Raw genomic sequence first — 20,605 nt, forward strand, 5'->3', positions numbered from 1 at the left:
ACCTGTAATCCCAGCAACTTGGGAGGCTGAGGCAGGAGAATTGCTTGAACCCGGGAGGCGGAGTTTGCAGTCAGCCAGCATCACGCCACTGCACTCCAGCCTGGGAGACAGAGCAAGACTCCATCTCAAAAAAACAAAAAAGACATTCTTTCCATGCGTGGATGTGAGGGTATGAGTTCTGTAGACCAAGGGAAGCAAATTTATCCAGCCATCACTGTCTTTAATATTAGGAATGTTAGATTAGATGAGACTAGGCTCCCTTCTAAATACCTTCCAGATCTCAACACCTGTGGTTCTGTGGTCTGCTTTCGAATTGGTGTCCACTCGCTGTTTGTTTGAACTCAGATTGACTGCCTCAGTGCAGAAACTGTCAAAGAACTAAGTTCTAGTTCACGCTTTTACCGCTCTGAAGTCAAGGGGCGTATTTGCTTCATTGAGAGTTCCCCTAGATCCAGGCCTCAGGGTAAGCCAGGTAGTGACTCGTTCCATGGCAGGTGGAAAACAGGTCTGGTAATCCTTTGCTGACAGCATAAACTTCACTTCAAGTCACTTCCATAGCATGAACTTCTTCTCAAAAGACATGGAGGCTTAGCTGTCTTTAAGTTTGCATGGGTTGCCCCAGTTTTTGGCAGACAGTACGGTTATAACCGGCATCACTGGGATGCTGAGAACTCAGCTCGTCACACAGCGTGCATATTTAATAAGTGCTTTGTGTTTGGAGGGGAAACCCCTCTCCAGGGAATCTCCGCTTCCAGAGGTCTCCTCCTGCCTTTAGCAGCCATTGCTGCCTACATCCTGCAGGGGTGGCAGGTGGGGTTGTCTTGATTCACTGCCTCGCTGCCATGCAGCAAAATAAGTAGTTTTCCAGCGCTCCATTCAGTGGCTGAGTGTTCCTTTTCTCACCTTTTCCCTATTTCCCTGCGTGCTCTGGAAGTCAGAATCCAGAGGACCCCTCTGTATTGACTGCATCTACAGAGGGGTTGCACGTGGGAGAGTGAGTTCGCCCATACCAAGGAAGAGAATGGAGAGACGCCCTTTTGGTTTGGTTTGGTTTGGTTTTGACTTGATTTCTTGTTCAGCTCACCTGTTTGGCCAGCAGCTGCTGAGTGTGCTCGTGTACAGTCAGGAAAAAAGGGCACATTTCCAAAGACTTGATGAAGTGGAAATCTAAGAGCAGAGCCTGGCACACAGCTGTGCAGCAGGTCTTTAAGGAATGGAAACACACAGGGTGTATTTACACTGGTAGGAAAACCCTTCCCAGGAAGCTGGCAACCTTCGGGAAATGAAGTTGCTGTACCTGATTGGAGCAGAGGATTGAGGATAGCGTTCGGGAGATTCGGTCAAAGCCCGAGTTGAGTTTCCCTCTTAGCCAAGTCTGTTTTCTGGCCCTAGGAAGAAGTGATCCTTGGGACAAAATAACTCTAATTAGGTATCCTCTTTGCCAGACTCACAGCATTGCCACGCCACTGAGGGCAGGAGGCTGTGTTACACTGGAAGGAATGTCCACCGGCTCTTGCACAATCTAAAATTTTTAAAAAATGATCAGTCATGAAGAAAGAAGAAAGCATCTTCCTTCTAAAAGCCTGACAAATTAGAAAAAAATAGAACGGCATGTTTAAAATGGAGAATCACTGATAATCTCTGCCTGTGTGGCAAACTCTAAGGCTGTTGCGTTGTTTTTTCACCATTCCTTCCTGAGTTTTCTAAACTAGGGCTTCTCAAATTAAATTCTCAAGAAAATACTGGTATTTTGTGAATTAGATGAAACTGTTCTATATCTCAGTTAACTGATGACACTGGTTTTTTTTTTATTTGTTTTTTTTTCTTTTTGAGATGGAGTCTCGCTGTGATGCCCAGGCTGGAGTGCAGTGGCTGATCTCAGCTCACTGTAACCTCTGCCTCCTGGGTTCAAGCAGTTCTCCTGCCTCAGTCTCCCGAGTAGCTGAGACTACACGCACACGCCACCATGCCCAGCTAATTTTTGTATTTTTAGTAGAGACGGGGTTTCACCATATTGGTCAGGCTGGTCTCGAACTCCTGACCTCAGGTGATCCACTTGCCTCAGCCTCCCAAAGTGCTGGGATTATAGGTGTGAGCTACTGCACCCAGGTGACACTGTATTTTTCCAAATTGCAACAGGGAAGGATTTTAATGTATAGAACTTTCTCCCATAAATTTGTCTAATAGCTTTACCGTTAGCTAATACTTAATCTGTATACTTAATATTTAACCTGAATAGCAAACAGTTATTAATGTAAAACAGAACTGCTGATGATATTGCTTAAGACCAGCTTGTATGTTTTGTGGAGCCATTCTTATGGTTGTCATTTTTTAATATGTAGGCACATTTATGTCGTTATAATTATTCCTACTTCAAATAAAGGCGCTGAATATTTTTCTCTATTTTGTGGTATGCTGTGAAGTGAGAAATCTGTCTTTAATGGTAGTAAAGAACGAACACCTTTCCCCATATCACAGGGAAAAAGAAAGACTGCAAGGTGGAGGTGGGGAGGGAGGATGAGTGGTGTAATTTAAGTTGTGGTTCTTTGCTGCTCTTAAAGATAAGTCCAGGCAAGCGACTGCCTTCCATGGATACCTGAGTCAAGGACAGGGGGACCTGAGTCAAGGACAGGGGGAGTGGCAGCTGAGCCCTGCGCCGTGTAGCCAGCCTGACTTGTTGGAATCCTAGCTTCCCCCCTCCCTAGCTGTGAAACCTCAACCAATTTATTTGGTCTGTCTGGGCCGGTATCTTTAGCTACAGAATTGGAGTAGTTTCGACCTCAAAGGGCAGTTAGGAAAATTAAAGGAATTATTTCATGAAAAATATTTAGAACAGCGCCTGCCTTGTGTAGGTGTATGATTAAAATAGCTGAGTAAATGTAGCTATTGTTATTCAGAGTCATCATTTTGTCCATGAAGATGCTTCTGTATTTATCAAAGTGCACAAACCTCGTTTATTATGTATCTTAAGACCCCACAATTTGGAAGTAGCCCTAAAATTTGCCCATGTGTAGTCATGTCATCACAGGGAGGTAACAGAATAGACACAGGCTACGTATGGGTGGGTATACACCCGTGTTAAAGTACTTGGTTGCATGCATGGTTTGTAACCATGTCTCTAGAAATAGATCATTTTGTGTGTTGGTTCCTGGATAAGTTAGGTAATCCGATTGGTCACAATCCACAGTCAGTGGTGCTTTCACTTGAAAGTGTCCAGATTTACACGATTAGGCAGAGCTTGGTGTCTTCTAATACTGATTTCTGACACTCTAGGAATTCTCTGAGATATCTACAGAGTATGGAGAGTATCTGACTAACCTGTAGAAGATAAGACCAACACAGCTACAAACGGGGAGAGTCTAGTACAACCCTGTTTATCGGACTTTCACTAGTCCAAACTTACATGTATTAAACCCAAATCCTTCACTCTGCAAGGATGGGTTCATCTCTCCCACCCTAACTCTGTAGACTCACTGGAAGGAAGCTGCTGGGCCTGGAAGTGCATGAGGGTTTCACAGGTCTGTCCAGGCATAGATGCATATGTGTATGTATCTGGATTAATCCCAAATCCAGGTTTTTTTCATCTTGAAGCGACCGGTGGCCAAGGGAAGTGGGGCCCAAGAACGATGGAAGTTTAAGACACTCTTATTTGATCTTTCCTTTAGCAGCTTGGTAGGTGGGTAAGATAAGCCCACTCCTGTTTGGATATTCTTCCAAGATTTCTAAGAGGTATTCTGCCGTTTGAAATTTTTGTTTCTGAAATTATCTTCTTACTCTCAGTCCTTTGCTTTTTTGGACTAAGTATGATCTATTTTTTGAAACTGTAATACAGTAGCCATTTTTGACACACCTCTGATGAAAGTATGTTGTGATCGCTTGGTGTCATGTATGGGGGAGAGGGTTTGGGGGTTACAGATATGAATGAAGTATGTTTTGTTGAAACTTAAATGACAGCGATGGTTGGCATTTAGGAATGTGAATCTATTATCTGTCATCACTTCAAACAGTAGGAAAATAATTTCTCTGCCATTTTTGTGCTATGAAATTACCTTCCCTGGAAGTGAGGTTTTTGCTAAGAAAAAGTGCTTTTAAGGTCACCAGAAATTGAACTGGGTGCCCAAGTTACCTGGCACATCATCTGTGTTGTTGGTAGGAATCAGAACCAAATGTTTTGGGCTTAGCCATGGCAGTACCTTGATCTGAAGGCACCCACTGCCAGCAGCCTCAAAGCTGGCATCGCTTGTCCCCTTGTCCAGGTGGGTTTGTGTAGACCACCAAGGTGCCCTTGCAGGGAGGCAGTTGCCCTCTGTGGAGACGAAGTTCAAGGGCCTCTGTAATTTGTCTCAGTCATGCCTTCCTCTGTCAAGTCTGCCTTCTAAAGGCCACCTTTGCAAACTAGTGAAGAGCTTGCTCTTGCTGTATCTCGTGAGAATTGATACTGTATGATTTTCCATTCCTTCCACCCAACCCCAACCTTTTTATTTGTTTTTTGCTTTTAAACAGGCTAACCGGCCTCCTGCAAAGCTCAACCTGCTAACCTGCCAGGTGAAGACCAACCCTGAGGAGAAGAAGTGCTTTGACCTTATTTCACGTAAGGCTCCCTCTGAGATGCTGCACCACAGAGACATTGTCTTATGCTCTCTTCTGTGGCGTCCTTCACATTCCAAACACTGCATTCTGAAGAATTGATTTTTGAAGAGACATACCCTTTTTTCTAGCGATATGCATGCTTTGTGTTCCATTAGTAACTGCTGGCTTGCTAGCCTTTCTAGTTGAGAGTTTGACTTTGAGGACTGGCCCTGCTCCTCAGGGACACTGTAGACCTGAGACATCATCACCTGGCTCTCTGAGCCCTTAGCCTCAGCATTCCTGTTCCTAAATGAGGAGACGCTATAAGAGAAGCCCGCAAGCCTAAAACCCCTTCGCTTTAAAAAGAGAAAAGAAGGACAATTCTGTTTTCAAAAACTTACATAATTTGGGTGATGTTAGAAATGCTATAAAACTAAAATGAGGGTCTTCAGCAGGGCCCTTGAAACTTCAGTGTTTGAAACTGTTTTTCTTCCTCACCACAGAATTAGTCTTTCTGCTTCTCTATGCTTTTCCTTTTTGTGGTGTTCACAAAAGAATCCCCACGGAACCATCCATTGTGGTGAATGTTTACTCAGCACCTCCTGAATTGAAGGGCTCATAAAAGAAAATAAGATAAACCTTTTTTCCTTGGTATTTCTGTGTGGCAGGGTTACAGTCTAGGGGAAGAAAGGGCCGGTCTCCCCTTTGAAGAGGCAGTCACTAGGGATTTGGGCGCAAGAGTTACATTTGCAGAGGACCACGCCGGACTGTGTACTGTAGGGAGGCGGTGCTGTTCTCTGTGCCTCAGTACCCCTGAGCGGGAGATGGCTGCCTTTTCAAATGTCTGTTGACCTGTATTATTGAGGGCTAGGAAGTCACTTGTTATGTGATTTAGCATTCCCAGCAAACTGTGGGTAATTAGCACTCCATCCTACCACAATGGCTTGCTCTTATCCTCCTTTTTTCCCTTCTCATACTCTCTGTGTCAATCTCTGGGGAGGGCTGAGCACTGTGATGTGTGCGGAGGGTTCCAGTACCATTTGTTTTGTTCTTCAGACTCTAGACTGATTTGTAAAATAAAATGGACTTTATCCTGTGTCAGACACCCATCCTGACTCAGTCTAGTAAGGTCCAGAAACTCTCATCAAACTTGCCTTTCATTCATACAAGATGTTACAAAATTGCTGAGTACTGGCCAGAGTTTAAAATGTGATTGCAAGCCAGGCGTGGTGGTGTGCTCCCGTAGTCCCAGCTACTCGGGAGGCTGAGGTAGGAGGATCACCCAAGTTCAGGAGCAGACATCCAGCCTCGGTAACATAGCAAGACCCTGACTCTTTAAAACACACACACACACACACACACACACACACACACACGGAGTGATCACTGCTGGGTTACCTGTGTCTAGCTAGCCAAAAAGGCTTGAATTGAAGGGTTTCAGAAAACCTGATGGTGTAATCTGGTGTCTGCCAGTGGCTGGGGCTGACTCAGAGGGTTTTAGGCCTTTCTGTTTTCTGAACTAGTAACACACAAGCTCTGCGTTAAAATGCCCATCATTAACTCATTAGCAATAATAGTGAACCCATCGCCTGGAGGTGGGTGTAGGGACTTCTTCCCTCAGCTGCCCCAGATCCCTCCAGCATGCCCTGCAGGGAGACCCTGCTAGATGCCATATGTGCAGAAGCACTTGCTCCAATGTATTCCCAGCCTACACCTTTTTACAACACAGCAGGCAGCAGGGAGGATCAGTAGATGGCAAGTGTGCGTGCCTCCCTTCTGGGCATGAGTTACTGCAGCTCTTACATGTATGGGAACTGGTCCTCTGTGAATCTGGCCACACACAAGCTCTGTGGCCAACTGATATTTACCAAGATCCTGCCAGTGTCTTTGCTGCAGCCTGATGCATTTAAACATCTTCAGGAAGGACTTGTGGCCTCTGATGCCCAGAAAGGCTTGCTGAGCACAGTTGGGGGCAGTGTCATGAGTTTGCAAGAGTCGGTTGTTGTCTTTGAAAAGAGCTCTCATCCCTCCTCCTTCCCTGCTTGTCTTCCAGTGGGTAAAATGAATTCCAGTCATGCTAATTCTTTATCCTCAGCGAGTTTTCAAAAGGTGCCTTCCCTATGAGTATCTGTGGTGAAAATGCTTTGTGCAGGGCTGTATAGGTTTGGGTTGAAAACTGGCCAGACACCCCAGAGAGTCATTACGGTAAACCTGGCTTCAGTGTAAGCCGTGATTTGATGAATATCCTGAGAACGTGAGGGACATGGGGTCAGGGCCTGGTTCTGGCTGATTCAGGAGCATCTGTCTTCACCCCTCTCAGATTCCTCCTCTGCTTCTTGACCAGCCTCATGGGATAAGCATCACCAAGATGCTTTTGAACTCTCAAGATATTTGGGTGGGCCAGGCAGTGGCTCACGCCTGTAATGCAAGCACTTTGGGAGGCCAAGATGGGAGGATTGCTTGAGGCCAGGAGTTTAAGACCAGACTGGGCAACATAGCAAGACCTCCTACAAAAAATTTAAAAATAGCTGAGTATGGTGGCACGTGCCTTTGGTCCCAGCTACTCGGTGGCTGAGATGGGAGGATCGCTTGAGCCCAGGAGGTTGAAGTTGCAATGAGTTGTGATCGTGCCATTGCACTCCAGCTTGGACAACACAGCAAGACTGTCTAAAAAAAAAGACATTTGGGCAGTTGGGGAAGTCAAGTGGAGGCACATGCATTGAGGCAGTGAGGGTGATATTTTCTGTGTGCGTCTGCCAGGCACCGCGTGGTCACCCATTCCTCCTCCCCCTCATCTGGTCAGTTCATCTTGGAATCTGCCCAGAGAACTCAGAAGAGCAATAGACTGACTGGCTGGTTGCAGTTACTTCCTACAAGATGCTCCTTTACCGTCCTTGCCCCTAAACAGGGGCTTCCCATTCTCATGAAGGTGGAATTGGGGCTGGGGGCAGTGGCTCACACCTATAGTCCGAGCTACTTGGGAGGCTGAGGTAGGGGGATCACTTGACTCCAGGAATTTGAGGCTGCAGTGAGCTGTGATTGTGCCACTGCACTCCACCATGGATAACAGAGGGAGACCTTGTCACTTTTAAAAAAGAAAAAGATGTAAACGGGCATGGGCTCTTCTAGGAGGATGGTTCTGTGGCAAGGCCAGCCTTTCTGGGAGCTCATCCAATCCATTGCCTGCAGACTGACCCCACTTGTAGCAAATGCAAGTCCAGAGCCATTATCTGCAAACCCCACCAGCACCCTGGGCAGGATGGAAAGAATAGGAGAATTTTGAGGTGACCCAAGTGAGTCCCCTGAGTAGGATGGAGCCAGAGGGAGTCAATGACCTTCCAGGTCCACACGGCAGGTTAGCGGTCAGTAGAGCCAGAGCCCCGGCTGGAAGCTGCCCTTCGCTGGCCACCAGCACCTGAGTGCTCCAATTGCCCCCTCAGTCTCCTCCTGCTCTTCTCCGTCACAGCTGAAGCTGCTAGAAGCTGTCTGCTTATTTGTAGCATCTTTAAAGAGTATAGTAGAGGGGATTCTTGCTTGAAGTTTTTCCTCAGAGGTTTGCCTCGTGCTTCTGCAGTTTTTACACGTCAGAATGCAGAAATTGGCCAGGTGCAGTGGCCCACACCTGTAATCTCAGTACTTTGGGAGGCTGAGGTGGGAAGATAGCCTGAGCCTGGGAGATCAAGGCTGCAGCGAGCCATGTACTGCACATTTGCACCACTCCACTCCAGCCCGGGCAACAGAGTGAGACTCTGTCTCAAAAAAAAAAAAAAAGAGAGAGAGAGAGAGAAAGATGCCATGGTGTTGTAGAAAGGGTGGGGCCGGAAGTCCAGGAACCAAGTTCTGCTGCTGGCTATGCTTGATTTTTGCAGCTTAGCCTCTCTAGGCTTCAGCCCTCACCCAGTCACTTACCAAGAGTTGTTCTGAGAACCAATGTGCTTTCAGGAGTAAACACCAGAGAGAGGTGACGTGTCCACTCACTTTTAGGAGCACAGATGTTCGTTGTGTTTCCCTAAGAACAGAATCGGTACTTGTCATCATTCTGCCATCTGCAGAAGCTGGGTTCCCCCGCCCCCGCTTTTCTTTATTAAATCTAATTTTATTTTTTGCTTTGGTTTTAGACTGCTTTTAGACAGAAAATATCCATATATCCCTCCCCCAGCTTTCCCTTCTGTTAACATCTTAATACAGTTATCCAGTAGTCCATGGTAGATTGTTATCCAATCATATTTATATAGTTATCAAAACCAGGAAACATTGGTTTAATGCTGTTAACTAAAAATCTTACTCAGATTTTCCCCCAAATGTCCTTTTTCTGCTCTAGAATTCCATCCAGGACTCCACGTGACATTTAGTTGTGATTTTATCCTGGTCTTTTGCGGTCTGTATCGGTTCTGTAGTCTTCACTCGTTTTTCGTGATACTTTCTTAAAGAGTGTTGACCTGTGTTTTGGTCAGACTCTGCTTCATTTGGATTTCTGTAGTGTTTTCTCATGAGTGGATTGAGGTTATATGTTTTTGGCAAGAGCAGCACAGAAGTGATGCTGCCACATCCCACACAGCCGCCTCCCTGCTGCACACACACAGAGGTCCACAGCCTGGCGAAACACTTGTAAAACGGTGCTGACGCCAGCAATATGTGAGTGTAGAATTTTATATTCGACCATTATTTAACACTCTCCTCCTGATTTAGCTGTATTTCTAGTACTCGATTCTCAAAGCATATTATTCTTAGAATTTCTTATACTAATCTTTTTCTAAGAAAGCCAGAAAACTTCTAAGATACTCTTTTCAAAAAAGATTTTTATTATTGGAAGGGCTTTAACAATTACTTTCTGGGGGCCAACTCTGTAGTGAGTTAAAATGAAGCAATTGAGAGGATAGTGATGGTTTTCATGGAATAGCTTCAGTTTTTAGAAGCGGCATCTTTTAAAACTTGAATGAGGGAAAGGGCAGGTTTATTTTGCATTCCAATGCCATTGTTAGTGAAGGCAGACAGTTGGAGGATACGAGGGAGTGCCTGATTTTATACAAATCAGTATTTCCTAACAGAGAGCTAAGATTATTCCAGAGGCTAATTAGAAACCACTTTCTTTTGGAATTGTGTATGGATTGCTGTCTGGGCTCACAGTTGAAATTCCTCTTGCTATGCAGATGACAGAACTTACCACTTCCAAGCCGAAGATGAACAGGAATGTCAAATGTAAGTTACATGGTGGTGGGACTTTGGGCTGGACTTACCTGTTGTTTGTGGGATTTAACACAACGTCGCTCTTGTTTTTCTAGATGGATGTCTGTGCTGCAAAATAGCAAAGAAGAAGCTTTAAACAACGCATTTAAGGGGGATGACAATACTGGAGAAAATAACATCGTCCAAGAACTGACAAAGGAGATCATCTCGGAAGTGCAGAGGATGACGGGCAATGACGTTTGCTGTGACTGTGGGGCACCAGGTGACCCAGGGACCCCACCCAACCCTGGGCTCTGGGACATTTAAATCCCATTCTGATTCACAGAATCCATTCATTGATTTTCACTTTCATTTCAAACACAAAATTAAGTGCAGCTCAGCCTGAGTTCATCCCATTACACAAATGCTTAATGAACTGTGCAGACCGCGGCAGGGGAGAGGGGGTGGGAAGACGTTTGCCTGCCAGGCCCCAGAGCAGGACTGAGTAAAGAGGGTTTGACAGAGCTGCAAAGATTGAAATGCTTTTTGAGAAATGAAAACTGAAGGGTACAGTGAGGGTGAACTCAAGGTCATGTGGGCTGAGAGGCTGCATGTGTCTGGGCTTCCTTGCTTGGAATCTGCTCTCTTCTCCTTTTATCCTACTTTGCAGAACTTCTGAAGTAGCTTTAAGCTGCTGTCTGGCTCTGTGACCCTGGGAGAGCCACTTGCTTTGTTAAACATCGATTGTCCTGTCTGTAAACTGAAGGGACAGGTCCCTTTCAGCTGACACATTCTGTGAAATAAGATTTTATTTTTACATTTTGATAAAGCATATTAGGGGCTTTATAGTAGGATGTGGTTTAAGGAATTTACTCTAATTGAGACAGAATGGTGGGGGTGGGGGGTCGGGGGACTACACAGGTGCATTTTCTGAACATTTATAAAATGAAAAAGATGGAGGCTTGGCTAGAATGGTCGGTCCCCTTTTCATTCCTCTAATTATATGACAATTTTTCTTAAAAAACTAAACACAACCGAAGTAGAGTGGGCAGTTGAGAAGTACCGTTAGGTTCCCATGACCCTGACGACTGTATTTGGCCTTGGACCCATTAAAAAAAAAAAAAAAAAAAACTGGCTGGGTGCAGTGGCTCATGCCTGTAATCCCAGCACTTTGGAAGACTGTGGTGGGCGGATCACTTGAGGTCAGGAGTTCGAGACCAGCCTGGCCAACATAGTGAAAGCTCGTCTCTATTAAAAATACTATAATTAGCCTGTCGTGGTAGTGCGCACATGTAGTCCCAGCTACTTAGGAGACTGAGGCAGGAGAATCACTTGAATCCAGGAGGCGGAGGTTGCAGTGAGCTGAGATCACGCCACTGCACTCCAGCCTGGACGACTGAACGAGACTGTATCAAACAAACAAACAAAAAAATGAAAATACCTTTTTGGCAGCAGATGAGGTAGGGGTTGATAAGTAGTGAATCATGGTCTGTCTTGAGAAAGGGTAAAGACAGTCTACGATTTGGGTTTTTCATACACTTTGATAAAGAGCTCAAAGGTATGTACTCATTATTTTAAAATGCCAAGACAGTGTGGGTAATAGAAAAATGATGTAGAGTCACCTAAATGGATGCTTGTGCCTCCCCAAAGCACGTGGATACAGTGGAGTCGTCCTACACAAGCGCAGACGCAGATGCCAAAAAGGTTTTCCAACGTGGATAACATTTTTAATAACTTGAACATTTAAAAAATAACTTCATCATTGCCTACTGACTAAAGTTGCGATATTTACCTACCGTGAGTTTCTGAGGGTAACAAACAATTCTGAAGAGAATTGTGTTTATGGGTTGCATGATGTACTCAAGGACATCTTTTTAATTTCCAATTTTTAGCAAATTCCACATTCATCTGTCAGGCATTTTGTGGGTGCTTATCATGTTCTAAACTGATGGTAGGGGCATGTTAGTGAGGAGCCGAGCTATAAGGGGAAAGCGTGGCTTTGAACGCAGGTAGAGGCAGGGCCACGGTCTGCTCTGCACTCCCTGGCAACCTCGAGCCTGAGCATTGTGAAGCTGTCTCTGCCGTATAATGAGATAAAAATCCCTGCCCTGGCCATCTCATGGGGCTCTTAGATTTGATACAAAAGTGCTCTGTGATTTCTGAAGCTCTTAACGATGCAAACTATTGTTGCTACTACCAGTGTGCTGAACACAGCATATCATATGTACATAGTACGTTCTCTGTTGTTATCAGCATCTATAGAAGCGAATGTTTTAAGCCTATTCCCCTTTTACTAGTAGACTTTGGCTGGTCTCATTGTTTTCCTCTTGCTCCATTCTGCTAGTGTGACCAAGCTGGTGATGGGCGTGGTCTGTTTTCATGACCAGCCATTGAGGAGCCCTTGGTCACTGGAGTGCGTCCTATTTATTTTTGCACACACAGCATCTGTCACACGAATGGAAGGATGGGGAGATGGAGAGAGAGGGAAGAAGAGGGAGAGTAGATGTGTGCATATGTGGGTATTGCATGTAAATTGCTGGTAATTATGGACAAAGTTTCCAGCTGTGTTAAGGATCAGAAAATGCTCATGCTCAGAACTCCTTGTTCAGTAACTATGCAGGAAGAAAGTTGTGACTCCTGACCTTCTTTTTGACTGGAAGCTCAAATCTGCCCTGTTCTCTTGGGCAGATCCTACGTGGCTTTCCACCAACCTGGGCATCCTGACCTGCATCGAGTGTTCCGGAATCCACCGAGAGCTGGGGGTTCATTACTCCAGGATGCAGTCCCTGACCTTAGATGTACTGGGAACGTCTGAGCTGCTGGTAATTTTTAAATCCTTGTTTTGAGATTGGAAACAAATGAGCTGTAAGCTAAGTTTTACTTTTGGCATTCTAATCCATTTTGGTAAGCTAGTGATTGTTGATATATTACCAAATGGGTTTGGATAATTAGAAACTCATTGATAATTCTTCATTTTTAGCTACTGGTGGTTGAGGGCACTTCTTGTTGCAAAACTTTATTCTTAAATGAATAAAGAGGAGTGAAACCAAAACAGCATTGAGAGTGGTGTGAGGTTCTGCAGAAATGGAATAAGATGGTGACATAGGCCAGCTCACCCCATCCATTAGACAGATGTGGAATTTCTGACAAGGCTGTGGTGACAGCTTGCCTCAAGCCTCCGACTTTTCCCTACCCCAGATTGTCCCCCTTGGGGGCACATACTGGTCTTCATTTTTACCGCCTTTGTTTCTTAAGTCTTTCATTCTTGGTTCAGTGATAACGCTTAAACCATGTGATAGAGATAGGAGGAGACTGAAGCATTTTCTGTGAAGTGGCTTTCAGAGTATCGAGACTATGGTCCCACAAGGTCCATCAGACAGGTTATGCTTCTGGCCACCTGACACATGAGCTTTCGTGACTGTCTTCCCTAGAAAGCAGTTCTTGAATTCTCTCCTGGGACAGCTGAGTGTTGACAGTAAACAGTAAGTAGATATTGATTGCTATTGATTTTAATGTTGAATTTAAAAGTTTACATGTAGGGAATTTAATGTCAAGAGCAATAGTCGTGACAGAAAATCAATAGTTGTAGACCATGTTCCTCTCAAGGGGCCATCAGTCTTATTGATGACTTCGAATCCAGTGTGTCTGAACTTCGAATGCATTTTGAACTCTCTTGTCAAACCTTTCCAGTCTTTCCAGGAATGCCTTTATGGTCTTGAAAGACAGAGTTGGGAGAAACTACAGTGGATCCTAGCAGCCTAGTTAGTAACATCCTTAGTTACTTAAAGTTTAAAACTAAGCTAGACTCACTTAAAGTTTAAAACTAAGGAACTCCAAGCAGTGCCTTCCTGGTTACATACGGCAATTATTGTTCATGTAATAATGCACGTGACCTACATCTTGGAGAGGTGAACAGATGTACATGTGGCATCTCTTGGATAACTGATGATGGCATAGATTGGAGATTGTCATGGTACGTTTTCAAAGAAGCACAAAGTACTTCTTAGTAAACAGTGATGAACTATGGCAGTTGTTTCTTCTACTGATTTTCTTAAAACAATGGGAAGTGTTAAGTGATTTATGATGAAGTAGTAATTGTTGATTTTGTACTATGTATTTTGCAGACCTCTTTATATATACTAGGCTCATTTGATCTCCAGTAACAACCTGATGGCCTTGGTATATTATCCCCATTTTACAGAGGAGGAAACTGAGGCTTAGAATGTTTCAATATGCCTAGGGTTATGAAGCTTTTAAGGTGACAGATCTGGGGTGTGGGCCTCTTTAATCTAATTCCAGACCTCACACTTAAACCTTAGAGGAGCCTGGGACACAAATTGGCATTTTAGTGGGTTGTCTTGCTGTGTGATAAACATTTAAACATCTCTACTATCCTTCCCTATCACCATCCGCAACAAATGTTTAACAGTCAACTCTGGAGAAAAAAGAACCCTGGTTTGCAACCTGCCTGTTCTCGTGGTGTAAATACTCCCACAACGGCCAATTTCAAGCTACCCATGTGAATTACTAAATGTGAAGCTGGAAAAAGATGTTCATTATATAGTACATTCACCATGCAACACAGTGGATGTAAATAACTTCATGAACGTGGATAATAGTAAAATGTAGTATAATTAGCAAATGATGAGTTTTGAGTATATACCTTAGTTATTAACATAACATAATTATGAGTTTATATAGTATAATTTTTAACAGTAGCAGTGTTTAGCAGTTGGCTTGCAAAATTCCTGAAATTTTAACAGTTGACTGTTATGAGCTGGTAGGAGCCTGACCCCACCATCTGTTATAATTTCTTAAATGTGTCTCAGAAATTTCGTGTTCTTCATGAGACCTGAATTCCTACTAAAGAAGAAAACGCCAAAGAAAGGTGAAAGGAATATGTTGTTCTGTCTTGATGAAACGATGAGGTGACTTCTTATGCCTAATTAAATTCTCCATTTCTGTCTCCCAGAGCCTCCATCTGCATTCTTATAGGAGTTTAAAGTTTGGTTGGCTGTCACCCACAATGAGAAGTCAGCCAGTGCCTGCTTAATCAATGTCTGCAGATATTTTCAAAATCGAATTGCTCCCAGAGTTTTAAACTCTTCCTTACCCAAGCCTTTTTTCCTCAGTGGTTATCAGGAAAAGGAGAGACAGCAGTGAATTGTGTAGGATTTACTCCCTTCAACTCTGCTTGCCCTGCGCTCTGGCTGGTCCTCTGTGGTTCATAGGAGGTGGACATCTCCTCACGGCTCCCCTGATTCATTTGTTGTGTGCTAGGAGTGTGGTCATGATGTCATGGCTGTAAACCTTATTCCTTAGCCCTTTGGTTAAGCAGTACGTAGGGTGTCAGGTGTTAGTATTCATTGGCAAAGCTTGGAAATTTCAAGGCTTCTTTTTTTTTTTTGAGACAGGGTCTCACTCCATGACCCAGGCTAGAGTCCAGTAGTGCAGTCTTAGCTCACTGCAAGCTCACTGCAGCCTCTGCCTCCTGGGTTCAAGCAATCCTCCCACCTCAGCCTCCTCAGGAGCTGAGACTACAGGCAAGTGCTACCACGCCTGGCTAATTTTTGTATTTTTGGTAGAGATGTATTTTTGTATTTTTGGTAGCCATGTCCAGGCTGGTCTCGAACTCCTGGGCTCAAGCGATCCTCCTGCCTTGGCCTCCCAAAATGCTGGGATTACAGGTGTGAGCCACTGTGGTTGGCCTCAAGCCTTTTAAAAGTACCCAGGTTGTTTGTTTTATTTTGCTTAGACAATCAGGTACTGGGATGAAGGATTTCCTGAAGTCTTTTTACCTCTTTCTCTGCGTGTGTGTGAGTGTGTGTATATTTAGAATGTATCTGACACACCGTTAAGAACCATAAAGAATTAGCTATCATTGTTATCTCCTTTAACAAAATCCTTTCAGAAAAGTGGTCCCCATGTGCTAACATGCGAACCCCCAGGGAGGCCACGCACGGTCTGTGCTTGTAGTCTGTTCTTACGAACCTTTTCAATTCAGAGTTGCATGGCATGCAGGGCCGCGGCTGACTTGCTCGCTGAAGTGTGTTTTCTTGTATAGCAAGTGTTCATTAGGCCCCTTGGTGCCTTGTGAAAGGAGAGTGGTGGGTGCAGTCTCACAGGAGTAGCATCTCTTCTCTTTTGGGTAAATAGGACAGCCCGTTTCAGGGTGACAGGTGTCCCAGCTGTGACAACAAGGGATTTTATTTTTAAAATTTTTTATTGTATGTATTTATGGTGTACAACGTGATGTTTTAGTATATTGTATACATTGTGTGTGACTAAATCAAGCTAGTTAACGCACCTGTCACCTCACATGCTTATGTTTTATGGTGAGAACACTTAAAATCTACTCTCTTGAGCCTGGTGTGGTGATTGGTGCCTGTAATCCCAGTACTTTGGGAGGCTGAGGTGAGAAGATTGCTTGAGTCCGGGAGTTTGAGACCAGCCTGACCAACATAGTGAGACCTCCATCTCTACAAATAATTTTTTAAAATTAGCTGGGAGTGGTGGCAAGCACCTGTGGTCCCAGCTACTTGGGAGGCTGAGGCAGGAGGATCACCTGAGCATCCAGGAAGTTGAGGCTACTGTGAACTGTGATCTTGCCACTGCACTCCAGCCTGGGCAACAGAGTGAGACTGTCTCAAAACAAAATTTTCAAGTATATAGTACATTATTATTAACTAGAGTCACCATGCTGTACACTAGATCCCTAGAATTTATTCATCCTAACTGAAATTTTGTATGCTTTGACCAAGATGCCCAACCCCTGGTATCCATAGTTTCTACTTCTATGAGTTCATGTTTTTTGGATTTTGCATATAAATGAGATCTGCAGGATTTTTCTTCCTTTGCCTGGCATATTTCGCTTAGCATAATGTCCTTCAGGTTCATCCATGTTGTCACAAATGACAGAAGGTCCTTCTTTTTTTCAGGTCGAATAGTATTCCATTATGTATATATACCACATTTTTAAAATCCATTAGTCCATTGGTGGCATTTAGGTTGATTCTCTTATCTCGACTATTGTGAATAGTGCTGCAATAAACAAGATGGTGAAGACATGTCTTCAACAAACTGATTTCAGATCTTTTGGGTAAATACCCAGAAGTGGGTTATATGGTGGTTCTCGTTTTAGTTTTTTGAGGAACCTCCATACCATTTTCTATAATGGTTGTATTATAATAATTTACCTTCCCACCCGGTGTGCAAGGCTTCGCTTTTCTCTACATCCCTGCCAACACTTGTTATCTTTTGTCTTTTTGATAAAAGCCCCATTCTAACAGTGTGAGATGATTGTGGTTTTAATTTGCATTTCCCTGATGATTTGTATGATTAATGATGTATACTTTTTCATACATATACCTGTTGGTCATTTGTAGGCAACTTCTACCTCCCAGGCTCATGCAATCCTCCTGGGTAGCTGGGACTATCGGCATGTGCCACCACGCCCAGCTAATTTTTTAAAATTTTTCCATAGAGATAGGATCTCACTATATTGGCCAGGCTAATCTGGAATTCCTGGGCTTAAGTGGTCTTCCGGCCTCGGCTTCCCAAAGTCCTGGGATTATAGGTGTGAACCGTGTGCAGCCTAGCATTACTTCTTATCCAGTGGAATGGAAATTACATAACTGAAGTATTAGTTCTGAGGAATCATGTCATCTTAACTACTGTAGCACATACCAGCTTAGTGTCTTTAGATTCTAAAGCAAACCTACTTTGGGAAAAACTTACTGGGAAACGCAAATTTTAAAAAGATAAATTTCCTTCTTAATGTAGAAGATCATGATTTCAGCTTTGATTTTTCAGGTCATATGAAAAACAGTATCATTGGTACTAGGGTACTACTATCATGATCAGTTTCACTATCACACATGAAGTTAACAAAGGAATTCTTGATATTCTGAAATTGAATTTGAGTCAGTAATTTAAAAATCTTACGAGACCAGGCACAGTGGTTCACACCTATAGTTCCAGCACTTTGGGAGGCTGAGGCAGGCAGATCGCTTGAGCCCATGAGTTCAAGACCAACCTGGGTCACATGGCGAAACCCCATCTCTACAAAAAAAAAAAAAAAAACCCAAATTGGCTGAGCATGATGGTACATGTCTGTGGTCCTAGCTACTAGGGAGGCTGAGGTGGGAGAATCACCTAAAGCCTAGGAGGTTGGCTATAGTGAACTGAGATTGTGCCACCGCTGCCCAGCCTGGGTAACAGAGTAAGACCCTGTCTCAGAACAAAACAAAAAAACATCAAAATTTTAAAAAAGCATCAAGAACCTTACCAAATATTTACTGACTCAACTTTCTGTTTCTTGACTTTCTTCTATTTCTGTTCTCATAAGGTTGTTAATAAGCTGTCAAACGTTAAAGCGGGTCAACACACAGTCTGATCTGAAAGAGCATATGGAGAGGAAAGCTCCTCAAAGACCAAGAACTTACGACTTATAACTGTTGTTAGTTCACCTAGGACTGAAATGTGCCACCCAGATACTAAAAGCAATTGCTTAGGGCAACAAGACATTGACTATCAATGGTCATCTACGAAGGAACTGTTATGCTTCAGGCATTGTTGTAGGTGTTCTACGTACATTATAATATCTAACCTAAATGGAGAGCACCATTTTTAAAAAAAGGCCGGAGAAGTTAAGAAACTTACCCAGTGTAGGATTTACACTCCAACTATTAGACTCCAGAGCCTGTGTTCCAGCCTTTTTTTTTAAAGCCAGGATTCTGAACATTTTTTAAACCACAAACTCTGTCAGAAAAAATTGAGCAGCAAAGCATATACTTACTTACATATGATGTACCTACACTTACTAAGAAATATATACTTTGTAAACTACATCAAAAATAGAACTTTTAAAGGGTCAGGTAAAGACATCATATGTAAACTTTTTCCCTGCACACCAGAGTGTCCTTTTGTGCTCTCTGCTTTGGAGGCAGCAGTTTGGTCAAGCCCCTTCCCTTACCTGGGCTTTTACCCTTTGCACTTTAGAGCTGGAGCGCACTCTCCAGGCCCTCCACCCTTTGGGGATCCGAGGGGCCCAATTAACATCAGGGAGGAGCTGACCTTGGGGTCTCCTCCTGAGCTCAGTGGTCAGGGAAGTCTGGTTTCTCTCACTTGCCTGTTCCTCTCCTGGGGTGAGTCAGAGAGGAATGTCACACCATTGTTGTCCTTCCCTGTGGAGACATGAAAACAGGACAGGAGGTTTCCCTGCCCCACGCCAAACTCTCAAAACAACGTCCAGATAAAACCTAAAGCCTCATTTTGGCTCAGTGGGCCCTGCTCAGGTAGGTGCTAAGGATGTACCCGGTGTGTGATTCTGTGTCCCTGTCCTGGGCGTTGCCATCAGGGAGGGGACGCCCACACATGACTCCCCTGCTTGGTGAGTGCCAAGGAAAGGGGCCTCCTGGCCAAGTGACTGCTCTGCTCATCTGGGCCTGGCGCCACCATCCTCGTAGTGCTCAGCATGAACTTCTTTTCCAGGGCTGCTTATTAACTCATCGCTGTCTTGTTCAAGTGAGCTGCCGTAGAGCAGGAGGGTGCCTCATGCCCCACGCCCAGCACAGACGAGGGGCTCAGATTGTGTTCTTGAGGCCACAGGAAGGGCGAGGGGCTGAGCTGAGCTGCCCTGCCCTGGGTGATACAGAACTTAAACGCTTCTTCCTCTCCTCCATCCAGTCTGGCTCAATTTCTGCCTCAGTGCAGCCCGCAAATTCCTTCTGGGTATCAGAAGCAGGAGATGCCAGGGCTCAGGTTGACACCCACCTTCCTGCCCCCCTGGCTTCTGCCTGCCTGTCCTGCTGGCACCTGCAGCCTCCATTTGCAAATGCTTTTCTTTTGTTGATGGGTCCAGAGGAGTTCTCTATGGGCTGAAACGTAAACTGGAACTTGGCAGAACTGCAAGGTAGCACGTTTCTCTAGCTTTGGATGAGTGTGACACATGGATGCGGTGGCTCCCTGGACCAGCTGTCTCTCAGTTAACCAGCCAAGTCCAAGCAGAAGGGAAGCAGTTCTTCAATTCCTGGGGAATTCTCCTCCTCCCATCTCCCCACCCCCATCTGCTTAACACAGACTGTGAGGCGTCAGGGTGGCTGGCCCCTGGCTCGCAGAGGGGGCCACAGTGATTTTTGTCACTTAACTTGGGAAAACCATTGTGCTCACCTGGGGACAGTGTCCTCCTTGGATTGTATGATGCCTGGCTATAAACCAGGGGCTCTGACATTGGGGTTCAGTGCTGGATCTGACACCAGCTGCCTGAGAAACCCTTCACAGGGCATTAGCTTCCTGGCGCATAGGTACCTGTCACCTTAAGTGGTATGCCATCTGACCATTCTGTTGTCCCTGGGAAAATTGCAACGCAGCCTCCAGCCTTTTGCCTCCTGACTGATGGCTTGAGGTGCCAGAGCCAGGACTGAGCAAGGAGGTGGAGTTGGTTAATGTTTTATGCTGCTTTGGGCCGCCTAGAAAAAGCTTTCTCCACTTGTCAAGGGCCAGGTTGAATTAGGAAAGCTCATCATCCAAGTATTAGGCTACCTTGCATAATTCTTTTGTTGTTTAAAAAATTGCGTCTGCATTCTCCACTAGCCCCACTAGCCCATTTCACTGTTTGATGTTATTTGCCACCAGGAAGTTCCAGTGTATCTAACCCAGACCTCTTGGGCTGCTCCTTCAGTCAGTTCCTCCCAAGAGATAGACCCGATTTCAGGCTGCAGCAGCCTCTCCCAAAGCATCTCTGTTAGCTCCTTTGCCTGCATAATTTAAAAAAAAAAAAATTTTTTTTTTAATTTTTTTTGTAGAGACAGAGTCTTGCTGTCACCCAGGCTGGAGTCCAGTGGTGTGATCTTGGCTCACTGCAACTTCC

At 44.6% G+C, this 20,605-nt stretch overlaps 1 protein-coding gene across 7 annotated transcripts in view; it reads left to right on the forward strand.

Annotated features, from left to right (window-relative positions):
- The window catches only part of ASAP2 (ArfGAP with SH3 domain, ankyrin repeat and PH domain 2), a 199,285-nt gene that overhangs the window by 137,447 nt on the left and 41,233 nt on the right, over window positions 1-20,605 (forward strand). For all 7 annotated transcript variants that reach the window (XM_021924556.2, XM_021924559.2, XM_021924555.2 and 4 more), the window contains 4 exons: window positions 4,504-4,591; window positions 9,720-9,768; window positions 9,852-10,018; window positions 12,424-12,557. In XM_021924556.2, the coding sequence (XP_021780248.2) occupies window positions 4,504-4,591; window positions 9,720-9,768; window positions 9,852-10,018; window positions 12,424-12,557 (438 nt within the window). The remainder of the gene's footprint in view (window positions 1-4,503; window positions 4,592-9,719; window positions 9,769-9,851; window positions 10,019-12,423; window positions 12,558-20,605) is intronic.

The sequence above is a fragment of the Papio anubis genome, chromosome 14 (assembly GCF_008728515.1).
Source record: "Papio anubis isolate 15944 chromosome 14, Panubis1.0, whole genome shotgun sequence".
Lineage (NCBI taxonomy): Eukaryota > Metazoa > Chordata > Mammalia > Primates > Cercopithecidae > Papio > Papio anubis.